Source organism: Lates calcarifer, linkage group LG4, assembly GCF_001640805.2.
Source record: "Lates calcarifer isolate ASB-BC8 linkage group LG4, TLL_Latcal_v3, whole genome shotgun sequence".
Taxonomy (NCBI): Eukaryota; Metazoa; Chordata; class Actinopteri; family Centropomidae; genus Lates; species Lates calcarifer.
The window spans coordinates 19,013,143-19,034,797 of record NC_066836.1 but is presented as its reverse complement, the minus strand read 5'-3'; the positions used below and the strand labels follow the sequence as shown (position 1 = coordinate 19,034,797).

Sequence of the window (21,655 nt, the reverse complement as noted above, 5' to 3'; positions counted from 1 at the left end):
CATGCAGTCTTTCCAGTAAGCACATTTGAATTTCACATCAGGTCCAGACTATCTGCGTCTGCCTGCTGAAGTATCTATTCAAAAACACACACACATACACACTTCTCGCTCTTCAGCTCCGAGCGAGTGTTAGCCGAGATGGGAGAAGGGGGTCAAAGGCTGGCTGAAGAGTTCCCTTGGCAAAATTACCAATTAGATTTTTTTTTCCCAAGCTCGCTGGGTGTGAAGTGTGCCCCCGGGGGCAAGCTCTTACAGCCCAGTCCCACTGAATATATCAGAGATGAGATAGATTTGTCACAGTCTGAGCGAAAAGAAGGCAGATGAGCACAGTAAACGGAGAACTGACTACTTCTCTGTATGTCTGGAGTATCTTCCTCTTCACATAGCTCCAGTTCTCCAGCATCAGATCACTTAATGTTACCACAACTACTCTAGCTGATGTGCTGCCTTTTTAATTCCCTTTACAAAGGCGCTATTGTCTTGTGTGCATGTAGTGAAGGCCACAAATATTGCAACTTTCAAATAAACTGTCCAACCACCTCCACACCAAAATCTACGTATGTTCCTGTCCTTTTCTCAGACACACTACTTCCCTCTGTTGCTCTACAGTCTAAACTCTTTATTTCTGCAGCACAAGAGATATTACATCATTAATTAAGCCAAATATATTTAACCAACAGCCTCTTTTCTCCCTGCTCCTCTTAATTCAAGTGCACATGTTAATGAAAGCAACAGTCGGGAGTGTGAGGTGTCAATGGCAGGGAGAGAATCTCTTATTAACCTCTACTGCTCGCAATGATTTCACCCAGCAGTCTCTAGTATTCAGGCTATTATTTCTTCTTCCCCTTTTCCTTCTCCCAGGGTGTTAAAGGTGTTCCTGTCCCGCACAGCCCAGAGGACGCCTTACATGACCAGCTGGCGCGTGCTGCGGCTGCTGGCAGTGATTGTGCTGGTGGTGCTGTGGTTCCTGGTGGCCTGGACGTCCGCTGTGTGCCAGAACCCCGAGCTGAGTCGAGCTCTGATCACCGCGGGCCTCACCCCAGAGGGACTGCAGTTCAGCATGTGCCTGCTGGACCGATGGGACTACATGATGGCTGTCGGTAAGTGTGCATGTTTACATGTGCCCAGTGTGTAGTGATGTCCACAGGACAAGAAATCATCCAGAATGAGGAAAGTTTGATGCCACTTACCACTTAACTGTAAGGAGCTTTTGGGCTTATAGATTGGGTCTAGGCTGCTTGGGTAAGGCTTAAGATTAAATTTAGTTTAGAAACTTTACTTTTGGAAAAAGCTGCTGGCAGGGTGAGGTGGAAAATTGTTTGGCAACACTAGTGGAACATTGGAACATTTTGGTTGTTCTTGAAATCTACTCATTCCTAAAAACTGCTTCAAGTGCTATCTTGTACTCTGTAACTGAAAGGATGCACTGCAGAGTTGGTAGTGCTATGGAGCAATGTTGTGAGTAAAGGAACAAGGGAGCTAGTGACACAGTACACATTCCTGCCGATGGCTTTGCATTATTTCTCCACTCTACAGGTAGAAGTAACAAGCTAACAAACATTTGTAGCAATGACAACAAAGATAGTGAAGAAGACTGCTAGCAAGTAGAAAGTGCAGGATTCAAAGTGTTGTAAAAATCATATTTGCACATTTTGTGAGGATACTTTTGTTTTGGTCTGACTGAATGTAAACATAGCTCATAGTTTTTTGTTTGTTTGTTTGGTTGGCTGGTTTTTTATACTAGAAAACTTCACAGTGTGCTTTTAACGCCAAGTTGTAAAGAGGTGTTTCACTGCTTCTGTCTGTTTGAAAGCTTCAGTTTTACTTTGAGAGTGTGGTCAAGAGTGTGTTCCATTGCACCTATAACCACAGCCTGAGGTAATATCAAATTGTATTATAACGGGCCAAAGTACACTTCTGAATCACTGCAGCAAAGTATGAAGTTAAAGCACTGGAGTGTCTTCAGGTCAAGTCTGACATTATTTACAGAGACCCAACAATGGCGACAGTGAAGAGGAAAAACTCCCTTTTAACAGGTAGAAACCTTGAGCAGAACCAGACTCTGGGTGGGCGGCCGTCTGCCTCGACTGGTTGGGTTGACAGAGGAAGCGAGGTGAGGCTGGACTTTCAGTATTAACTTGTTTAGATATGCCTCATATTCCCTGGAGTTCTTTTAATATTAATTTGAACAGTTTATTTAAAACAGACTACATGAAAATGCATAGAAAAATAAAGAAGTTCTTTTTCCTGATACTCTTGAGAAAGTCTATTTTGCAGCCTTCTCTAATGGGACTGGTGGCATCTCTGAAAACACATTTATAAGGAATAATACTTTAAAGTCCCGAGACCCCTGTACCAGTGTGCTCAAAAGGTAAACAGTCTGCTATGGTTCAGAAACTGATGGTCACAGTTAGCAAAAAGACACTCTCCAGCCTCACTGAATTGAGTTTCAATAGTAAAACTGCACCACTGGCTACTCATCTATTGTGGGCAGTGCAGTCTGCTCCTGTGCTTTATGGGAGCTGATGGTACTGACAGCAAATAATTTCCACACAAATACAGGGGACTGTTTGAGCCTGTTAAACTGTATTTTGAAATATCCAGTGAGTCTAAAGCACAATGCATCTATTGTCGGTGATATCAGACAGAAATAAACAGGTACAGGCCATGTGAAGCTTGTCTAAATGTGAAAAACTTCTCTGCTTTGGTGTGCTTCTTATTGGAGGTAAATAGAGCTACCTCTTTAAGCAAATAATAAAGTGCTCAAAAACACATGCTGCCTGCTAAAAGGCATCATTGACTGATTGTTATAAGCATGTTAGAAACTTATTGTTGTGATTTATTTTCATTTGAGTTTTTGACCTTTGTTTTTTCTTGTGCTTTAAGTGCTTTAATAGGTCTGTTTATTTAGTGATCTAACTTTGAAGCAGCATTTTTGAAAAACCTCTGCTCTGAACTTGAGGTTAAATAGATGCAGTTGTGAATGATTTGGTTTATTGTTTGATTTAACTTTGCCCACACAAACAGTTTAATGAATGGTACTACATGTCGGGGTAACAATGGAAGGCTCTAATAAACAGTGCCCTTCTCTTACAGTAAGCAGAAAGCAGAATATCTCAAGAGGGCAGAAGCTATCCTGAAATGTCTCATTTATTTATATAGGCCTTTTCCATAAGCATTGTCTCCAAGGACCCTCCAGATGACGAGCCTATCAAGTTTTAACTAGGCAATAATCTATCACAGAGTAAAATGGTGTAATGTAGTATGGAACATCATAAAACATGTGGAAGCAAATCTACACATAATAGCAGGCTATTCAACACAATCTGTAGGGTTTGTTAATCAAACTGAAGTTAAATTAGTTGTTTTAATGATGTGTTTTGAATTTGTATCTGTTATTTTTTTCTACTACAGCTTCACCATGAGTGTCAGTGTCAGTATGAGTGCTTTGCTACATATCTAATCTTAACTTCTGCTCTTGCCACATTAAGTTTCCCCCTCTTTTGATTCACATTCATCCATAGCTCATAAATTATATATATTTCTAACCAAGCCACTCATAAAATGTAAATGAACTGGACTCTAAGAATTAGTTTTTTTATTGAGTTATCCCTAACATTATCAATTTTCACTTGTAGCTGCCCCTTAGGGACTGTACAAAAATTACTTGCCTGGCGAGGATGAGTGAACTTTAATTTTGACTTGGCATGCAGGGTTATTAATGTTTGACTTGACTTTGAAAAAACTGTGTCATGCTCCCCCCTAATATCTCAACTTGACCCTAATTTCAAGCTTAATATTTTAATGGAAAAATCCTTTTTTATGTAGCCCAAATTGCAAATGAGGAGTGGGAGTAATTGCCAAATGTGCCAAAAGTGAACAGAGCAAGGGTGATAATACTCAGTTCCTACCAACTATAAAGATAGACAACACGTCTACTGTGTTGTTTTTTTTGTACCAGCTCCCTGTTAATCATCAGGTGAAAAATGAAGCTCCAATACAGAGACATGATTATTGTCCTCTAAATAAGGTAAAACTCATCATTATGGTCCATGGCGCACACAAGAGGCCTTTTTGGACAACCACCCTCTGCTTTCTGAAAACAATCACACCACCAACTCTTAAGCAAAAATAAAAATACTCAACCCTTCCTGGCTCCAGGCTCTGGACAATGTGGGGCTGTCATGGCTGACATGGCTCTTCAGTGGCACAGGGAGTATGGGGTACCAGGGCAGCTGATGCAAGCCATCCGGTCCTTGTACAACCAAAGTGAGTGCTGTGTATGCATTCTCAGCACAAAGTGAAACGCATTCCCAGTGGGTGTTGGACTGCACCAAGGCTGTCCCTTGTCTTCAGTCCTGTTCATGGCATACATGTACAGGATCTCAAGGCGCAGCCGAAGTGAGGAGTGTGTCTGGTATGGGAACCTCAGAATCGCGTCTCTGTTTTTTGCAGATGACGTGGTTCTGTTGGCTTCATCAGACCAGGACCATCAGCACGGCGGTTTGCTGCCCAGTGTGAAGCAGCGGGGATTGTGCCCTCCGGGTAGGGGGAGAGTTTCTCCCTCAAATGAAGGAGTTTAAATATCTCGAGGTCTTGTTCACGAGTGAGGGGAGGATGGGGCGTGAAATTGACAGGTGGATTGGTGCAGCGTCCACAGTTAGAGCTGAGTCGGAAGGCAAAGCTCTCAATTTACCAGTTCATCTATGGTCACAGGATCTGGGTAGTTACCGAAAGAACGAGATTGCGGATACAGGCGGCTGAAATGAGTTTCCTCCGGGGGGTGTCTGGGCTTAGCCTTAGAGATAGGATGAGAAGCATGGACATTCGGAGGGAGCCCCTGCTCCTTCGCATCGAAGGGAGCCAGTTGAGGTGGTTCGGGCATCTGGTTAGGATTCCTCCTGGGAGGCTTCCTTTGGAACTGTTCCTGGCACGCCCAACTGGGAGGAGACCCTGGGGCAGACCCAGAATGAGATGGAAGGACTACATATCTCTTCTGGCCTGGGAACACCTCGGAATTCCCCAGAAAGAGCTGGAAAACGTTGCCAGGGAGAGGGACGTCTGGAATGCCCTGCTCAGCCTGTTACCACTATGACCCGATTCTGGATAAGCGAAAGAAACTGAACTGAACTGAACTCAACCCCTCCCTTTTTCTAATCAGATCTTCTTGACTTAAAATTTTCATGCAGTTCCTAAAATGACCAGAATTTATAATAATGACCAACAAGTAGAAAGACTGATTGGATTGTTAAGAAGTTGTAGGTTCTATTCTTCAAGTATACCTCAAGACTCAGACAGTGTGCATTATAGTCACTTACTAATGACAGATTCTTGAGGCAGGAGGCAGTGATGGGCACCTCACTGAAGCCAATCTGACAGCAGAGGATACTAATCCTGTTTGGAAAGAGGGAAAGGATGGATCCCTGAGAAATGCTTGGTCTGCTTCTGAAAACTCAGGCAGACAGAGAGAGAGATAGGAGTGGCAGGGAAGAAGAAGAAAGGGGCCTGTGAAGTATGAAGCTTGTAGGGATGTGGGCAATGATGCAAGGAGAGTTTTCCACCAGCTGAGGAGAGAGGAAACTTAAGAGGAAGAGAGCTGGTGAAGGGAGGACAGCTAAGGACACTCTGGAGACAGAAGAACAGAAGCATCTTCAGAGGAAGTGTGCACATGTGACACAGCACTTTAAATGGACTGAAACACGTGGAGCACAGCAATCCCTTGGACTGTGTGTCTGGATCTGTATGTGTGCGTGCATTTCTGTGTGTATACTAGACAAGACAGAAAATGAGGAAGCCCCACTGTTCGCTCTGACAGCCAGTGAGAACATGCTGATGTGCTGAGGCTTTGGTGAAGGACAGGAAGCACCCCATGAAGGATTTTTAACAATGCACAAACCATGGTGCATGTCATGTTTGTGAAAATTTATCTAATTGCTTTTCGCCGTGTTTGCTTGTTTTGTCATAATGTTGACAAGGGAACACATGTCTGTCTAAAAATGAATAAATTATCCTATTTTGTCCTGAAATGCGGAGAAAAACAGAGCTGATGCAAAACAGTATCGATAATGTCAACAAACAATTACTTTGAATCCACAATTAATCTGCATTAGCTGGAATTGTTATCCTTCCCCTCTTGCAAGCAGCTCTCCGTGCATCCCAATTCAGAGGCTAAGTACCATGTAATCAGTGATGATTTATAGACGAGGCCTATTCATGAATATTAATGAACTGTAATTACTGTAACGACTTTACAGACTCATATGCCAACACAGTTTTTTGAACAGCTCTTGGTGCTATTTGCTGTCTGCAAAGAAAACAACAAACTTGTGTGGATTGGATTGGAATTTTCATATATATTACATTATAACTGAAAATGTGCTTTATGTGCAAACATATTATTTTTTCTACTATCCGTAAAAGAAGCACCATCTTTTCATTCTACACCAGAGAGCAGCAAGTACAAGATGCATTAGACTACTCCAAGACATAAATTCAAACCTTCAAAATGCAGCAACCCTAAAGGAATCCTCTTCATCACATTCAAAATAATTACTATTGATTTTTGCAACTGATGTTCTTTAAAATTTCATTACACTGACAATTTAGATGATAATGAGCTGTCTGGGCACGTATACCTTAGTATATCCTCTGAAATATGTTGATAACTGTGCAGACAGCCAGCGTTTTAAATACATCTTCCCTATAATTTGCAGTCAGGCTGTGTGACCTTGGTGAGATCAGACAATATCAGGGATGTGTCAACACACTGTCGAGGAAGCAGCTGCCTCACTTGGAGGAAACACTTCAAACGCAGGGAATTCTTGCTAAATTAGGGACTGCTAAATTTGAAGCTGCATTATTGCAGTCAGCACTGTCACTCACTTCATCTACATGCACTGAATAGTCAGGTTTGTGCCCTTTTCCCGAGAGACAATAGTCCTACTAAACTGTTTGCATAGCTAATGAAAATGAATGTTCCACTAATGCAACACATAGAGATAACCATAAACAGGCAAGAGGTCACGTGTTCTAAACTGCCATAAAAATCTCAACTGAAATGCATATTCTGAATTTGCTGTGTAAATGTCCAAAGAGCGCTCTAAAAACCTGAATAATATCAGCAGTAACAGTGAAATATTAGCATGCATGTAAATGTGGTATCATGTCAATATATGATTAATAAATCAGTTCTCAAACGAATAGTTCAACATTGGGAAAAATACATTTTAGGATTTTTTTGAGCGTGAGATGATAATTGATACAACTTTCATGTCTGTCCATTGAGTAGTGAGCAGGAGCTGATTAGCCTAGCTTAGCATAAAGAGTGGAAATGTGATGAAACAACCAGGGTCTGTCTAAAGGTTAAAAAAAAAAAAAAATCTATGTACAAACTCCTGTAACGCTCACTATTTAACACATTGAATCTTGTTTGTTTAATCTTTGTACAAACAGAGAACTAAGAATAAATTTTACTTTTAAGGGGATTCCAAATTCTATTAGATACAGTCTGGTTGCTAGGTGTGCCATTGTCTCTGGAGACCCCCAAAACCACAATTTTGCATTTTCACATTTGTGTTTGTTTGGATTAAGCAAAGGACAACCAATTTTTAAATTCATAACTTAAGAGATGCTAGATGTTTTTTTTTTTCTCCCCGTGCTTCCTCTCTTTATGCCAGGCTAAGCTAAGCACCTCCCAGCCCCAGCTTTGTTATTAACTAAGCGACACATTTAACCAAGAAAGAAAATGTGTGTCTCTGCCCTAAATGGTGAACTATTACTTAAATGTTTAAAGGTGAGTTGGTAAATTTGTTAAGTCAAAAGACAAATGCTAGCTCCACAGAAGACATTTTATGCTAAATGATCCTTTTTTTTTTTAGCAGGAAATACATACTTTAAATCAGGTGATGTCCTCTAACTATCTCTCTATCTCTACCTTTTTGTTGTTTGTTTTGTTGCCCAGCGGAGTTCCTGTTCCTGCTGTGGGGAGTGTACTTGTGCTACGCTGTCCGCACTGTACCCTCGGCTTTCCACGAGCCACGTTACATGGCTGTGGCCATCTACAATGAGCTCCTCATATCTGCCATCTTCCACATCATCAGGTGAGTAAGGAAAATGGCAGGGGTACAGGCATGAGTGGGCCTGAACCGTAAGTGAGACAAAGCGAGAAGTGAATGACTAAATTTTGTCCTCTTGCATGCTGACTGAGAGAGAGAAGAAGGAAATAGGAAGATACAGGGTATCAGGGTATGGGACATAAAAGAGGCGTGAAACAGACTTAAGACTGTAGAACAATGAGGTATCGCACAGACTTGATGAGCATCTCTGTGACAGTAATGAGAAAATAGCATGAATAATGGCAAGGGGCTTGGATGACTTTACCCCTTCTTGCAGCACAAGCTGTTGTTTAATCATAATCATAGGGATATTTGCCTGTTAGCACAGGCATTACAAGTGTTGAACATGTCAGATGAAAGGCAGAGAGTTCACCCTTACTCTTCATCAGGGAAATGAACAGTGTCAGCAGAGCACAGAGTAAGCCGCTTGAAAGGATGTTCATAAAAAATGTCTTCCCTATGCAGAGACACAGCATAGATCTTTTGTGCCAGACCCAAAATAAACTCTGTGTGCCGTGTAACTGAGGTGGAATGCAACTGCTCTAGTTACAGTACTGGATTCAAACAGGATATTTTAAATCTTCTTTGTTATTATTATTCTACATTCAATAGATAGCCAGAAACACAAACACAAACACAAACACAATACCAATGTTTGTATATGTGTGTTGGATGTGAAAATAGGCAACATTTAGCTAATGTGTTAGCCATAACAACAATAATAAGCCAAATGTGTCAGAACTGTTAAAGACAACATGTGTCAGATATTTTGCAAATCACACGTGAAGCTGGTTTAAATCGTGTTTTTTTGTATTTTTAGGCAGCAGTTGATTTCTGTTTATGCGTGTACTGGAGGAAACTCAGTTTGCAGAGACTTGCCGTTTGATTGAAATGAAAAAATATCTAGAATATATATCAGTATTGTTGAATAGTCAAATATATTTCACTTGGTAAATTCTGACTCACTATGCGTTCTTGTGTGCCTCTTGGGAGCTTACACCGTATCCCAAACAAGCAGTTTTTATGTGCCTACTTTTGAATATATGGGTTTTGAAAAGACAACTACACTGTTTATATAATGGTGCAAGTAGTAGAAGTCAAACTTTTACAGCACTCCTAAACCACAGAATACTTTGTCAGTCTTGTTGCAGTGGGAATAAAAGTGGTCAGGTGATTTTTACACAAAAGCTTTAGGAGCCTCAGGCAAAAAATTCCATTTGTCACACTTCCTGCGATAAAACTTTTTTCCATTTAAGCAGCTGTGCATTGTGCTCAGTGGGACAAAAAAGAAAAGAAAAGATCACATCTTTTTAATCTGTTAAGAAACTGAAAAGTCCACTGGGTACACCTTCATCAGTGGTGTGAAACTGTTATAAATCAAGCTGCTCTTTCTTGGTGGGGAATAAAACATTAGGGTTTTTTTTTTTCTTCTTTGAGCTGACAGAGTCAGTCTGCTGCTGCCGTCCAGAGATAAGGCTGGACTTGTGCAGGATGTGATGATGTGTTTGTGTGATGTGGGAGGGACGATGAAAACACACACACACACACACACACACACACACACACACACACACACTATGCTTTTGTATGTCTAATATGAGTTATGAATGTGAATGTGATTATTGGGAGTAAAGGGCCAACCACCTCTGAGCCACCTTGGCAGATCTCTGATGAATGACGGGAAACAACTCACACTATCTCCAGGCCTCACTCTCTTTCTCACACACACACACACACACACACTCAAGTATTTGGTGCTGGCACAAAAATATCCTTTCACGCATGTTAAGCAAAATACACAATAGTCTTAGCTTAATACCTCCTAAATAATCGAAAATTGGTGCCAAAGTGCAGCTACTTCTCAAAGCCCACTTAGCTTTTTGTGTACTTTTCCCATTCTCTGGCAAAAATTAGAGCAATTAATTGTTCTGGTGAATAATGAATACAATAGCAACAATGATGTAAAAGAGACAGAATAATAGTAATGATGACATGAAGCATTTAAAAGAGACCAGAAGCTCCCAAAATTGCTGCTGTGAGCTTTGACATAGACTCTGCACATGTCTGAATTGAGGCAGTGGTGACAGAAATGGGACATGATTCCTTTGTGTGAAATTATTTGACTTTGTGTTTTGCTGATGATGACAGAAAACAGTATCTCTCCTCTGTTCTGTAAACTTTTATAAAAACTTTTCAAAACAATGTGACTGACTGACTTTCTCCTGTGCTGGAGAATCTCAAGCAGTGATCAGACTGGGCCTCGGTGCCCGGAGCAGCTGGTCGCCGGTTCAACTCCCAGTCTGACCGTACCTTTGCTGCATGCCATTTCTCTGCTCTCTCTCCCTATTTCCTGTCTCTCTCCACTATCCAATGAAGGCAAAAGCCCCAAAAGATAATATTAAAATAAATAAATAAGCAGTGATCAGACTGATACTAACACATATAAGCAGGAACCTGATCATTACAAGCTTTAGAAAAATAACAAAATAACTGCAGAAAAATGTATTTTAAAATCATCAGGAAGAGCAGACAGTTAAGGATATATATAAGTGTTTGTGGGTATAGGAAATTGCCTGTGATGCTCTTCCATATCCATATCATAGTTTCACTGTCTGAGTAAGAGTCCAGATACATGCATGTCATTCCACATGTCATAAGACATCAGCACAATGACTGGAAGACCCAGCCAATCCTGTTAGAGTAGAGGAAGTGCAATAAGAGATATTTGACATACCACCAACCCAGACACAGGAACACACTGCAGTATCATTTGAAACCTAATTATAAAACATATAAACTCTTAAAATCTCATTGTATTTGTGTACCAAGGAGCTAAATGCTAATGCCAGAACTTATGTCAAAAGGAGAGATGATCAAGCTAATAGTGCCTGTTCATTGTCTATATTGTAGCTTTTAGAAAGTCTTCACCACACCACCAAATCAAGAATACTGTGTTTTTGTACAGCATGGCTATTGATCATACTGCAGACTACTGTGCTTACACTGTAGAATACTGCACTTTTTTGTTCCAGAGTCTAAGTAATGAGGAACAGTCATTGAAGAGATGCAGAGAGACACACAGACAAAGAGTTTGGGTGATGAAATAGAGTGTTTAACATTTTGTATCAGAGGAAGAGATAGTAGAAAATGGGGTGGGGGGGGGGGGGGGGGGGGGGCAAAGGAGTCTACGGGCATGCTAGCAGCTGAGTTTAGTTATCACAGTGCATTAAGCTACATACTACATACAACAGCAGCATGTTAAAATGCTGTTTTGTGCGTATAATGTTTGTTCAACATTTTAATTTTGAATTTTAGTATTCTAACATTTGCTAATTAGTAACAAGTAAAATATCCTCTGTTGAACTTTTACCTGCTAGCATAGCTAAAAACTTCTGTCTTATGTTCTCATGTGTTTATTTTGGCAAAGCCTGAGGCTCTATAATATGGAGCATCCAAAATATATCTTGCCTCAGCATGAAATAACAGCACTAACCTCAAAACCAAGTTTAGTTGAACACATTTTTCATAACCTCTACAGATTGCCTCTCAAAAAGAGTACTGGTTCCAGTAAACTGCTTCTTTTATAATTTTCGCAGTTTTGCTTTTATTCTTCTGTTTACAGTTAGTTTTATAAAGAAAAGATTGCCTTGGGGGTTGTAGTACATTTCATTCTGTTCTCGTCCAGAGATTCAGTAAAGGCTGCTTTTAATGTCTCTCTCTCTCTCTCTCTCTCTCTCTGTGTGTGTGTGTGTGTGTGTGTGTGTATGTGTGTGTGTACGTGTGACTTAGCACAGACAACAAGTACTTAGTTCAACTGGCTTTCAGACAGACTTTGATAAAGTGCTGGTGAATGAACAGAATCTCTCCTGTCGATGTTTTTCCTGCAGGTTCTCTCTGGTGCCAGGACTGCACCCTGACTGGATGCTCATGTTGTTCTTTGCTCACACTCATCTCACTGTGACTGTGACTCTGGGCCTGCTGCTTGTTCCAAAGGTAATGCTTTAACAACTGGAACCCATGAACCATGTCAGTTACTACTTTAATGCCTGTTAGTTAACAATTAACAAAAGAAAATTCTGGGACTACCAACAAACTCCATGTTAAAAACCTACATTAACCTATGACCTAAGATTCAGTGGAATTAGTGCCTAAGTTCAGAATGAGTGTGCAGGAGGACATTTTGATCACAGAGGAAAAAAAAAAAAATTATAGAGCAGGGGTGGAAAATAACTAGTACTGTACTTTATAGCTCCACTCCACCAAGTTTCAGAGGGAGATATTTTACTTTTGACTCCACTACATTTATGTGACAGTTGGATTTAGCTAATTAATGTGTAATCAGGGCTCTTTGTCATATCTCAGATGTGTATGAGTTGTTAGCAGTTCTCTTATAGGGAGGTTTCCCTTCTAATCTTGTCACATAGTTTCTTAAACTGTCAATGATTTGATATTTCACAAAACAGCAAAGATAAGGGAAAGGTTTAAAAAAATGAATATAAACTTTTTTCTTCTTTCCTTTCCCATTAATCATTAAACAACTCCTGAAAAAGTTGTTTTTTGTGCTCGAAATGTGAATTTGTTTGGTTAGTATTTAGGTACCACTCTAATTCCATAGAGATCAGGTATCTACAATACCTGAATGGGAAAATAATGTTGAGAAGAGAGCAGCTTACATAGAAAGTTCAAATTTTCTTTCTTGTAATAGTATTTATTAGAAAGTCTCTCAGTTGTAATAAGGGTTATATTCAGCACAGAGAGGTTTCCATTATGGTTACTGCTGTACTGTAGCTTGTATACGCAATAGTTCATTAATCATCTTAACCTCATTTGATATTAGTGATCTGGAATACACACAGACACACACAGCCACATTTGCTACCATTACCTTAAACTCATTCAAACTGCGTTAGCGGTTATTTTAATTTAGTTAAGCACTCCCGCGGGTGTCTTTATATGCAATCTCTCAAGTCTGATGGAAAACATTTAATTCTCCTGCTGTGTGAGAAATGCAATACACCATCAGTGCTCTCCGTTCTTTCATTCTTTCTTAATTAGGCACCTCAGAAGTGCAAGTCAGTTGAGTACACTGGGATAATTAAGCATGATGGGAGGATGCAAATCTCACACAGCGTCTGTTCCCGAATCTGAGCGGCCTCTCTTTGTTCCTACATTTGTTATTCAAGCAAAGCTAAACAATTTGGCCGTGGAAATAAAGTCACAATCAAACCTCTCTGTAAGGATCAGTCTTTCCTCTCAATAACCTCACTTTTTGTGTCTGTACATAAGAATACAAATGAAGAGGAGAGCACTGAAATGCATAAATCTGAATTTGTTATACATGATTTGCAAAGTTGCACAGAATAAAAGAGTAAAAAAGAACTGAAAGGAACTCACTTGAGTAACTTAGATTTAACTTGATGAGTACTTGTATTCACCATTTGTTTTTACTGAGGTGTTTTTAAAATCTATGTCAGTAAATATTTTCCTGCAAATTGTTGTTCACCTCCAGCCCAATATAAATCACCGCTTTGTCCAACACATTCATTTTGTCAATTCAATAAATCAAATCATAGGACTTGGTAGGTTTGTATCTTCTTCTCAGGCTTCGTGCAGGATCAGTGATGCCATTCTTTAACCTTGCTCTCCATCTGTGTTAGTTCCTGTCCAAAGGGACTCAAGCCAGGGATGATATTGCCACAGAGGCCTACGAGGAGGAGTTGGACATGGGAAGATCTGGCTCTTACCTCAACAACAGCATCACCTCGGCCTGGAGCGAGCACAGCTTGGACCCCGAGGATATACGGGTGAAGTAGCATTTAGAATCATGGCAAGATATTAAGTCTGGTTCAGTCCAAACAAGGATTCTTTACTGCTGCTGCTCCCTGTTGTTTATACAAACACAATTAGATCCTTGTATACCATTAAAAGCCCATATGGATCTATTTTCAATAGCAGGATGCAATGATATTTTATGAAGATATGATACATAAAAGGGGTGTAACAATCCTCTAAGTCAGTCAGTGTTTTTGTGTGTGTTGTTCCTGATGACTTGAATATGTGACTTGAACATGTTCAGGGTCAGACTAGCTTTACTTTTACAATAGGCATGATCACTCAATCAAGATTGATCACGTTCATGTGACACAAGATTTAGTGTAATAGTAACATTTACAGAATATACAGCTTGTCCTAACTCTAAATAGAATAATAATCTTGTTATTTACATGTGTAATAGTGTTAATTGTGAAATAAATATTTTAGTATCATAATGAGCGCTTGTGATTCTGTTTATTGTTCTGTCTTCTGTCTATCACAATACAGTATTGTGGACGTTTGTATCATAGTTTTAGTTTTTTTGTCTGAAATGTAATTAATGTAAACTACCTAGCATTTATAGTTTCCTTCTTTTTTTCAGGATGAGTTGAAGAAACTGTACGCCCAGCTGGAAGTCTACAAACGTAAGAAGATGCTTGCCAATAACCCTCATCTCCAAAAGAAGCGCAACTCCAAGAAAGGCCTGGGCCGCTCCCTGATGAAACGAATAACAGAGATCCCAGAGACGATGCACATACACCGCCAGTGTAGTCGCGAGGACGGCAGTGAACATGGCAGCAACCGCAGCACCTTGAAGAGAAACCCCTTTGAACCGAGTCATCACGGTGAGTCCCTGGTTCCACCTGTTAAATCCAGGCAACATGATAGCAGCAGCATGGGAATTAAGAGAACCTATTACTGAGTTTCACCTTTGAAATGAGGTACATGACTGAGTTGTTAGATGAGTCTGAGCCTGTAGGGGTTTTAAACTGTCCATATCCTTAGAAATTGCCTTTATATTTTTTAACCCTTTGCAAAATCTGTTATTGTTGCTTATAAGTAAGCTGTGAATGCTTTTGTTATTTGAACGCTTCATTAAAAATATTACAAAAAAAAAAAAAAAACAAGTTTAGACTACATCATCTGGGAACTGTGGCTGTGGAAGTGGATGAAACTTTTGTGCCAATCTAGATAGTAGATGTAGAGATATTCAGCTGGTTAAAATTTTGACCTGCTGGTGGCACTAGAAGAACATTTAGGGGATCACCTAACTCACAAGGATTTGTCCACTGCAGGACATCAATGTCTGTACAAACTTCTATGACAGTCCATTTGATAACTAAGATATTTCAGTCTGAACCAGGCTTACCAACCAGCAGACTGAAATTTCCAGCCATAGAGCCACTGTTAGTGTGGCTACAACTAAATAATCATGTATCTATCCCACTTCATGCCAGTCTGCTGATTATTCTTCCCTCAGGCAAACCTCGGGATGACTCCCTGAAGAACAAAGTCATGGGCTTGAAGAAGTCACTCAGCTATGACCACGTTTGTGACCAGGATGAGGACACTGGAAGCCAAACTGGCTCGACTGCAGGAGACAAAATGACTCCTGTTGGAGGCAGCGGAGAAGGATCTCTTCTGGGTTCCCTCATCGGCCGGAGACATGCCAAGAAGCAGCTAGAACCGGCTGCAACCCCACCAAGACTGGAACCAGCCGAGTCCACTGAGTCTGTTCCGCTGTTCTGGAAATCAGCCAGTGCTCACAACCTAACACATGAGAAGAAGCCCGTCCACCTGCGGACCTCCATCATGCAGAAGTCCCTGAGTGTGATCGCCAGTGCCAAAGAGAAGATGCCTGGGCTTACCAACAAGACGCAAAGTGTGGAGGATGCTAGTAAGAAGGGTTTAAAGGGACAGGAGGGGAGGATGCTGTCAGAGGTGGATGAGACGCCTGAGCATTATCCAAAAATGATCATCAGCCAGTCAGTGGAGTACTCCAAGACACCAATGAAGATGGGCATCATGAAACAACAGGTGATTTTTACATATTTACATTTCAAATACAACTAATTGATCCATTTGTGTGTTTTTTAGCTCTAGTGCTGAAATGCTTGGTAGGTTAATCAACTGACAAAGTCTTTCAACAGCAAGTTATTGATTAAAAAAAAAACACTCTATGATTCCAACTTCTAAAATGTGAGGATTTGCCAGATTTTGTTTTGTGATTGTTGATCATATATCTTTGGGTAAAATGCATTCTTTACCTGGGGACTCATAAAATCTTACTCCACTTAAGAGCTTTTGCCAGAACTTTTAATCGCATCTGAGTAGATGGAGACACTCACACAGAGCAGATATACAGAAATATCTTATCAGTGATGTAGAGGATAGGAAGACTGTGGTGAGGCTTGTTTGTTTTGTTTCTCTGGGCCAGTGAATACAAAGAGTCGATAATGAAAATCCTGCCCAGACTATAGACCAGGATGGACTAACAGTAGGATCCCAGTCAGGATCCCTTATGTGGTTGGGCTGTCAGAACATCTGGCAAGTCTGTAAACCTGCAATAACTGATTTTGTGGCCACAAAGCAAGCTGTAAACACAACATTGATGTATTAACACCTTTTAAGTTGATATGGCAAAGATATTTTTGTTAGCAAAGAGATGCCTGTTTACACTTGAAGGTGCTATTAAGTGTAAGATTTCGCTATTGCTACATTGCCAACATTAGCATAACAGCTGTTTACTTACCAGTCAAGAAGAAAAGTTCAGCATCAAAGTTTCTTCCTTAACTCACTGAGAGCTGTCTCCATTGGTGAAAAGCTATGCCAGTTTTTACTCTTATTTTGCTTCTATTTCTGTCACATTTTTCACTTTTTTTTTTTTTTTTGCTCAAGTTAGCATGCCAACCATCAACCCCAGTACATCCCATCTTGTAATCACTGTGCGATAGTGAGTTACTGTCGTGTCCAGTCTGCCCTCAATCCAACATGAGAGGATGAAGTGGTGCTGCCCAGAGGGTGTACTCTAACCTCTCATCTTCTAAACACATGATGGCTGAAGTTCTTGATAAGTAAACAGCTGTTAATGCTAATGTTGGCTATGTAGTAATAAAAACATCTTTAAAGGAGATATGGAGCAATATTGACATATCTTTAGTGAAGTCCAATATTTACTCTCCTTTCAGCTTGTTTTGATCTCTGGTAACTTTTGAGGAAAATGTCTGGTTCTCCTGCTAAACGCTCCACTATGTTCACTAAGCTTGAGCTAAAAGAAGCTAAAACATTCAGTTGAACTCAGGGAAACTATAGAGTCATGTGGTGTATATCAGTGGGCTCATCATTACAAGCGACCCTTTCACATACAAGAAGTCACCTGATCTATTGATAATATGACAATATTGATTACAGCAGCTTTAAGTTACAGGGAGTCAGCAGTTGCCACAAAATGTTCAGCACTGTAAAATCTCTCTAAAAGAGGAAAACTGGAGCAGCGTATGATATCACATGTGACAGCTAAGTAAACAAAGATTTGGTTTGTCTTAATACCTTCTGGGCTGTGGACTTTTGGACAGGGAAAACAAATTAAAGGCATTGGCTTGAGATATTAAACATTTTTGACATTTTTCATAATTTTTTATTACATTTTGTTGATGAACAATTAATTGATTAATCATAAATTATTTGATAATGAAAACCAATCTTGACTAGCTGGCTGTATCCACTGCCTAGGACTGTGTAATATGGTCAAAAGCCCCATAATAAGCAAGTACATGGACCTTAAGCTGAGGCTGTTTTGCAAACAGTTTTCTTGCTGCTTGATTTTAACAGGTGAGTGGCAGCCAGCCCTCCATTTGCTCTGAGATTGGGAAGAACCTTTATGATGTGTCTGAGGTTTGTCCCTGGGAACTAGAGGAACCTCAGACCCCTTCTGAAACAAAAACCCAGAAACATGTTTCCATTGCTCCTGGAGAAACCACTGGCGGCCGGAGAGGCAGCAGCAGCTCCGGAATCACCAAAGGTAGCCGGTCCCAGCAAAGGCAGAAAACAGGACAGTCCCCATCCAACAGGCGTCGCTCCAAGGATAAAGGAGGAGAAAGAGAGGAAGGCAGGGAATTACGAAAATCTCGGCCACCCAGGTCGCCTCTGCCTCTCAAGCCGGATGTGTGCCCCTGGGAATTTGATGAGCAGCCTATGCTAGGAGGAGATTCAGATTCCATCTCCCCAGACAGGATTAGACGTAAGAAAAGTGTCACACCCACTGATGGGAAACCCAAGGGGCTCCACTCAGACCACTCCAAGTCCACAGGGAGCCTTTTACAGCCTCCTTCCCTGATGGTGGAGATCTGCCCGTGGGATTACACCGGCCCACCTTCACCTAAACAGGAGAAGACCTGCAACAGCCCCACCACACACAAGAAGAAACGGAAAGGCTCCTGCTCATCCAACCACAAAGCGGAGAAGGAGAAAGGCAGGGAGAAAAGTAGAGAAAGGCGGAGCTCCTCCAGCAAGCCACCGTCAGAGAGGAGGCGGGTTAGCCAGTCGTCTGAGTGCAGTGGGCCGGTTTCTGAGCGGCGGAGGAGCTCCACCAGAGACCCAGAGGTTATGGAGATTAGGAGGGCGGAGGTTTTCCCCCGGGAGACTGAGCCCTCACACACCAGCTTTGCTCAGAAAACTAAACCCTCACCAGAGAGGAAGAGAGAGGGCTCTTTGAGTAGTAGTTACAAACCTGCAGTCATCAGTGGGGCAAAAATGGCTGACGTTTGCCCCTGGGACTTCGAGGAGCAGGACTCTGAGAGGGCATGATGACTGGTGCGACGATTGTATTTTTTTGTATTCGCAGACTGACAGCGCAGAGGACAAAGCAAAGAAACCGAATGATAAAGATCCAACAATGTATCTGATCTGAAAGTTTTTCTCTGAGTCACCTTAGTGTAAAAGATTTTGCGAGGAACAGAACATTTATCCTGCTGTCCACTGATGCTATCCAAACATGACTATTTGCTAAACAGCAAACTTCTCGTTGTTACATTGCAATGAATGCAACCTTAAAGTCACTTTAAAGGAATTTTTAGTCAGCACTTTTGCTTGCCCATTTGTCAGTTACATTAAATGTATGTTTTATCACACTGGTTACATCAAGGTGATTTGTAAATGAATCATATTTACCAGCAGATCAGACAATCATTTGTCCACAAACACAGGAAATGCTTCACCTAATAAGCTTATTGAATAGCAGCGCGTGTTTCCCCTGTTGTGCTGATGATATTCTATGTTATGCAGTGAGCCTGTGGAGACTTAATGTGTCAGATGCTGATGATGAAAACAAGCAGGCAGGGAAAAAGACCTAAGGAAAAATAGTATGTTAGCTTAGAGAAGCAGGACCAAAGCCCCAGACGCAGCTGTGATGCCTTAGCTTTAGGCCAAGTCCATAATTCATGGTATGAAGATGATCTGTTTGATTAGAGAAATGGGGGATTGCAGTACATCTTAATGAAGAGAACTATATGTTTCAGTAAAAGTTCTCCGTATACAGTACAGATTTTTCTTGAAAAAAAAAATAGCCATTGCATGTGGCAAACTACTGTATCAAGCATCCAACAACTAAATGTTCATTGGTTAACTTGTACTCAAATATGACAGTGGAACTTTTGATGTTGTTGCCTATGGTATTTTGTCTCATTATGTACCACATGATGCTTTTGAAATGATGTGCATTGCTATCAATAATGCACACACATATTTAAAATCACTTGCAGTTGCAGTTGAGCAGTGCTAAAATATCCATGAGGCTCTCCCTTCTGTTGACATTTATTTACTGCTCTATATTTCTGCCCTGGACGTCCCATCTTAACATGAGAAACACAAAAAACAAACAAACACTCTTGCCTTGCAGGCTGTGCTATCTACACACATAGAAAATGTGAAGTCTTTCAAGGACCAAAACCAACTAGAGTGGATGATGTGAATAATGCATTTCCTCTATCACTTATTCGCCCATTTTACATCTGCTTGACTGCACCTTCCTCTAAAGCTTTGCACATATTCAACTGCTGAAACCACCACTATGCATGACCAAAGCTTTTTTTTTTTGCCACCTTCTCGCAGACAGAAAATGAGTAATTTACCATTTCAACATCATCTCCAACAACAACAACAGGAGTCAGCCTTTCTGTCCTGTGATCAGCCACCCACCACTGACACCTAATGCAATGCAGTCACACACGGTAGTCAGTTCAGCTTCATTATGGTTGTGTACTATGCATGACAGTGAAAATACATGGGGCCATGATACACTGAATTTCACCAGAAGGCATAAAAACGATATATTATGAAATTCTTAAAGAAGACTTAGGAGCACATGGGATTTTTCTAATATAGATGTCAGATGTTGTCATGTATTTATCAAGTGTTTTAGGAAAGAACTTCCTGTGGGAGATTAAGACATGTTTTACTTATTCTCATCAGGCATGCAGGAGAAGCACTGATAATGTGGAAGGCTCGATAAATAAACATGACCCACCAATCTAACTCTCACAAGTTTTTATTCTGTCAGATAGTTTTAAGGCTGTTTGAAATGGAACTTTGCAACTTGCCCACTAAATGTATTTTATGCTTGTTATACTGTATAATGTCGCTCCGAAACGTTACAGACTGTTGTAGCATCCACATGGGAGTATTTATATTGTACATTCATATTGTGTTGCATGTACATATGGTAAATATCCTGTTCTCAACTCGGAATTAAATATTTCTATAAAACTCCACTGTCACTGATTTGGCTCTCACTTTGCTTCAGGACTGTAATGATTCATGCATGATCGCCTGCTGATGTCTATCAAAATGGACACACTTAACACAGCTCTTCTCTAGCACAGCACTACTTACTCTCAGTGGATATACATTTAAATTTACAAAAAAACCCACAGACCATCATAAGTCTTAACTAATTTTAACCCGTCAGTGGTTAAAAAGAATATCAATGTTCATTACAAAACAAGTTCAATTTTTCTTCAACCTCCAAACCTGTTTGTGTACCACACTGTAAATTCCTGTTGTAGCAGGTACTTGATGCCCAAGCAGTCTGTACAACACTGCCACCATGTGGAAGATGAGAATCACAATTTTGTATAAATTGCCTAAATATTGTCCTTAAAGTATCCTACTGTAAAATAGGACACATTTGGGAACCAACATGAGTCAAACTCTGAAAAGCCTCTTCATATCTAGATTAGACAGTAATTGAATATACCCAAGTGTGTGCTTAAGTGTAATTTCTATATTCTTTACTTGAGTATTTTTATTTGAGTCAAGTGTCTTTATACTTCTATTTCACTACATGTCAGAGTTACATATTGTCCATTTTAGTATACTACACTTCAGTTATTGTTCACAATAAGACAACATTTTAGATTAAGATTTCTCAAATGAAACATAAGATCTTTTGGTAAAACACATTGTTACAGATTAAACTACCCAAATGAATAGCTATAAAGTTGTTAAAATTAGCTCCATCTTGACATGTCCTACATGTTCAATGCATCACTAATAACTCTATAATATAATCTTCAATACTATAATTCTCATAGGGACCACTCTGCTGCTACTTTAAGTACATTTTCTACACACACATATTAATGACCTAAGAACACAGTAAAGTGGTCTGGTACCTGAGACTGGGAGTAAACCATGATGTAGATGTATTAGCTGAAGTTTTGTGTAGAAAT

General features: G+C 40.4%; 1 protein-coding gene across 1 annotated transcript in view; it reads left to right on the top strand.

Moving 5' to 3' along the window:
- LOC108883868 (probable G-protein coupled receptor 158) overlaps positions 1 to 20,693 on the top strand; it is a 61,347-nt gene extending 40,654 nt beyond the window's left edge. The window contains exons 7-13 of the mRNA XM_018677417.2: positions 862 to 1,100; positions 7,961 to 8,099; positions 12,002 to 12,107; positions 13,772 to 13,918; positions 14,530 to 14,773; positions 15,409 to 15,965; positions 17,760 to 20,693. Coding sequence (XP_018532933.1) covers positions 862 to 1,100; positions 7,961 to 8,099; positions 12,002 to 12,107; positions 13,772 to 13,918; positions 14,530 to 14,773; positions 15,409 to 15,965; positions 17,760 to 18,734 — 2,407 coding nt within the window. The 3' untranslated portion in view covers positions 18,735 to 20,693. The remainder of the gene's footprint in view (positions 1 to 861; positions 1,101 to 7,960; positions 8,100 to 12,001; positions 12,108 to 13,771; positions 13,919 to 14,529; positions 14,774 to 15,408; positions 15,966 to 17,759) is intronic.
- The last annotated feature ends 962 nt before the right edge of the window (positions 20,694 to 21,655 follow it).